Source organism: Citrus clementina, unplaced genomic scaffold (assembly GCF_000493195.1).
Source record: "Citrus clementina cultivar Clemenules unplaced genomic scaffold, Citrus_clementina_v1.0 scaffold_4, whole genome shotgun sequence".
NCBI classification, from domain to species: Eukaryota; Viridiplantae; Streptophyta; class Magnoliopsida; order Sapindales; family Rutaceae; genus Citrus; species Citrus x clementina.
In genome coordinates this window covers 3,063,576-3,066,544 of record NW_006262274.1, presented here as the reverse complement: position 1 = coordinate 3,066,544, position 2,969 = coordinate 3,063,576, and the positions used below count along the sequence as shown (strand labels likewise).

Below are 2,969 nucleotides of genomic sequence, written 5' to 3'. Positions count from 1 at the left end.
TGGTAAATACAATCTAAAACCAAGTATTGTCTTAATGAGATCCACTAGTTAGACATTGTTTTGTCTCTTTCTTAACTAGTGTCCACTAAATGGATGGTCAGCCGAAATAAAAAATTAAAATAAATACAATTAACACAAAATGTTATAGCATACACAAAGTAACATGTGTATACAAGTCAAATATCCATTAAGATCGTTTATTACTCACCTACAACCAAATTCAGTTCATAATTTGTAATAAAACAATGAAGAAAATAGTTTCAACCATCAAATACATCCCGATAGATAAAAAAAAAAAGATAATAAAAAGAACTGATTTCCATTGATCTCTGCAATTTCTCCTATGTCAGCCTTCAATCTATCTCTTGATTTTTGTTTTTCTTTTGTTTTCTTTGCGGTTTTTCCCTTAGGTGATGACTCTTTCTTTTCCTTTGCAAGCGTGCTTCTTTTATAGCTGAGAATTAGGGAAACCTGAAGTGTAGGGCTTCCATTTTTTGGAAACTTCAAATTGCAATCTTTTAGTTGATATGCGCGAAATCTTCTCTGTCATTGCTCCAAGATTGCTACAGTAACAATGCTACAGCAACGGCTACCGCATCTTACTTGAAATTTAAGCTTCTGGTCACCTACAATTATGCATATTATTTAAGCACAAATTATTTTAAAACAAACTAAATTTATTTAAAATAAACTAAAATGGATGCTTATGCAAAATATAACTAAAATACAATAAAAACATATCATTTACTCTCTAAGTATTATTGATTTAAGTATAAAAGTGTCATGATAACTCGCATTTTATAGAATTATCAGTAAGCCAAGCATTGAACTAAATAAATTGTCTGTGTTTTATTTTTTATATCGTCCCACTTATTTAATTTTCTAATCGATCAAAATCAATGTCGACACTTATAAAATAATCTAAGATGTACAATTATCGGTTAAATAAACCCTGACGGTGCAGGTTCTAAAAGTTTTTCTTATTGTGATTATTTTGTCTCTCTCCACTTCACTATTTATTGTGGAACTATTTATCTTTATTGTACAAAAATTTAATTAATATTGCATTGCAGAACTCTTGTTCTGTTCATGCAACATACAAACCGAAGTTCTGATCTTCCACCTCTTATACACAAATAGGACCATGGCTATAAACAGCCAACCTCACCTTGTATGTAATAAGTATACACACACATTTATTTAGTTCTTATACTTTTCTCATTTTGATATTATTAAAATACTCCCACATAAATCCATTACATTTCTTTCTTTTCTCACTTTTTCTTGTTTATACCTTGTCATTCACAATACATTTGAGGAATTTTAACACTCATGTCTACCTAGCTACCTCAAAACCAAAGCACAGAAAATAGTTAATAATTGAGAACTTTTCTGTCAGATATTTATGAAAGTTAATAATTGAGAGCTTTTCTTTTCAGCGAAATCAACGGAGGCTAAAGACCAAGAACAAAAGCAAGAAAATGACAGCAATTGACAGAAGAAAAACAAAGAGAGCAATTGTGACAAAGTAAAACAAATAAGAAAAGAAAAACAAATCACCGAAAGCCAGCGCAAAAGGGTTGTCACCAAAGTCATCAAAAGCATGCTGTAACAGTCGAGTTATTATTACTTATTAGCTTTCTTTACTTTTTGGAAAGTGACCTTAGCAAGAACGTTTGCATCCTAAAGAGAGTAGATAATCCGCATAGGCGAATAAGATTGCCAAGAAGTTGCTGTGTTAGAGGTTCGCTAGACTTATTTCTTTTCTTCAGCAGCATCCACATAAGTGAATTTTACTACCAAGTAGTCGCTGTGTTACAGGTTCGCTAAAGACTTATTTTTTTCCTTCAGCAGCATCGACCATGGCAACGGCAGCAACAAGATCAACATCAAACACGGAAACGAAGATGAAATTGAAGTTAATGATTGACAAACCAGCTAACAAGGTCCTGTTTGCCGAAGCCGAAAAAGATTTTGTGGATCTCCTATTCAATCTCCTTTATATGCCATTTGGTAGTGTAATCAGGCTCCTCAGGAATGCTGGCATGGTTGGCTGCACAGGAAACCCTTGCCAGAGTCTTGAAAACCTGCGTGAAGCTCTCTTGATACCCAATCAGAACAAAGTTGAGCTCTTAAAGCCGCTTCTAAAATGGGAAAAAGAATCTGCGCTCTTGCAGCCCCAAGCTTGCCCGCAACCTATGGAGAGAAAGTTTTACGCTTGCCAAAACCGTCATCATTGTGTGACAAATCAAATAGACACCCCGTGTCCCCATTGTTGTGGTTATTCTCTGCGTTCTGAGTTGCGGCAGGTGAACATGGTTCTGGAGGGCGGAATAGTAAAGAAATCAGTCGCTTTCACGGTATCAGATGATTTATCAGTGATACCAGGGTCAATGATATCAGGCATTGGCCTGCTACAAGGCAAACTTAAGGATGCTATTGGCGCCCTTGAGGAGAGAGTTGTGGATATTGGCCCTGATGAGGTAAGGAGTTCTTGAGTTAGAATCTTTATCTTGTTCGAATTTTGAGTTCAATAACAGAAAATTTTAATTTGAAAGCATAATTAAGCTACCATGTTGCTCTTTTCTCCCAACCACTGATATTGGTTTTGGGCTAAAGCATATGGTTTTTGTAACTCTCAGGTTTTGGAGCTGTTGAAAGCTTCATTGCAGACAAATGAAGCTCTCTCTACCGTCTTCCTTCCTCGTGAAGAAAGAGTTATTGGGATGAATGATTAGTGTTAAAAATTGTATGTTTATTAAGGGATAAAAATGTTATTTTGTGCTATTAATGTAATTTATATTTGTAATTGTCTAACATATTGTGAATTTCTAATTATTTTCTAAATATTTGATTTTGTGTGTTTATGAGGTAAAAATAATAATTTTATGTAATTTGAGGCTCCAAACAAATGTATGGATGTCAAATTTGGATTCCGGAAGTTCGAGAAATTATGTCATTGTCGAGGA

General features: G+C 34.3%; 1 protein-coding gene across 1 annotated transcript; it reads left to right on the top strand.

Annotated features, from left to right (window-relative positions):
- The first annotated feature begins 1,673 nt into the window (after nucleotides 1-1,673).
- LOC18044577 lies at nucleotides 1,674-2,757 on the top strand. The gene is made up of 2 exons (XM_006436020.2): nucleotides 1,674-2,483; nucleotides 2,643-2,757. The coding sequence occupies exons 1-2, from the start codon at nucleotides 1,863-1,865 to the stop codon at nucleotides 2,736-2,738; spliced, it is 717 nt and encodes a 238-aa protein (XP_006436083.1). The 5' UTR covers nucleotides 1,674-1,862; the 3' UTR covers nucleotides 2,739-2,757.
- Nucleotides 2,758-2,969: the final 212 nt, after the last annotated feature.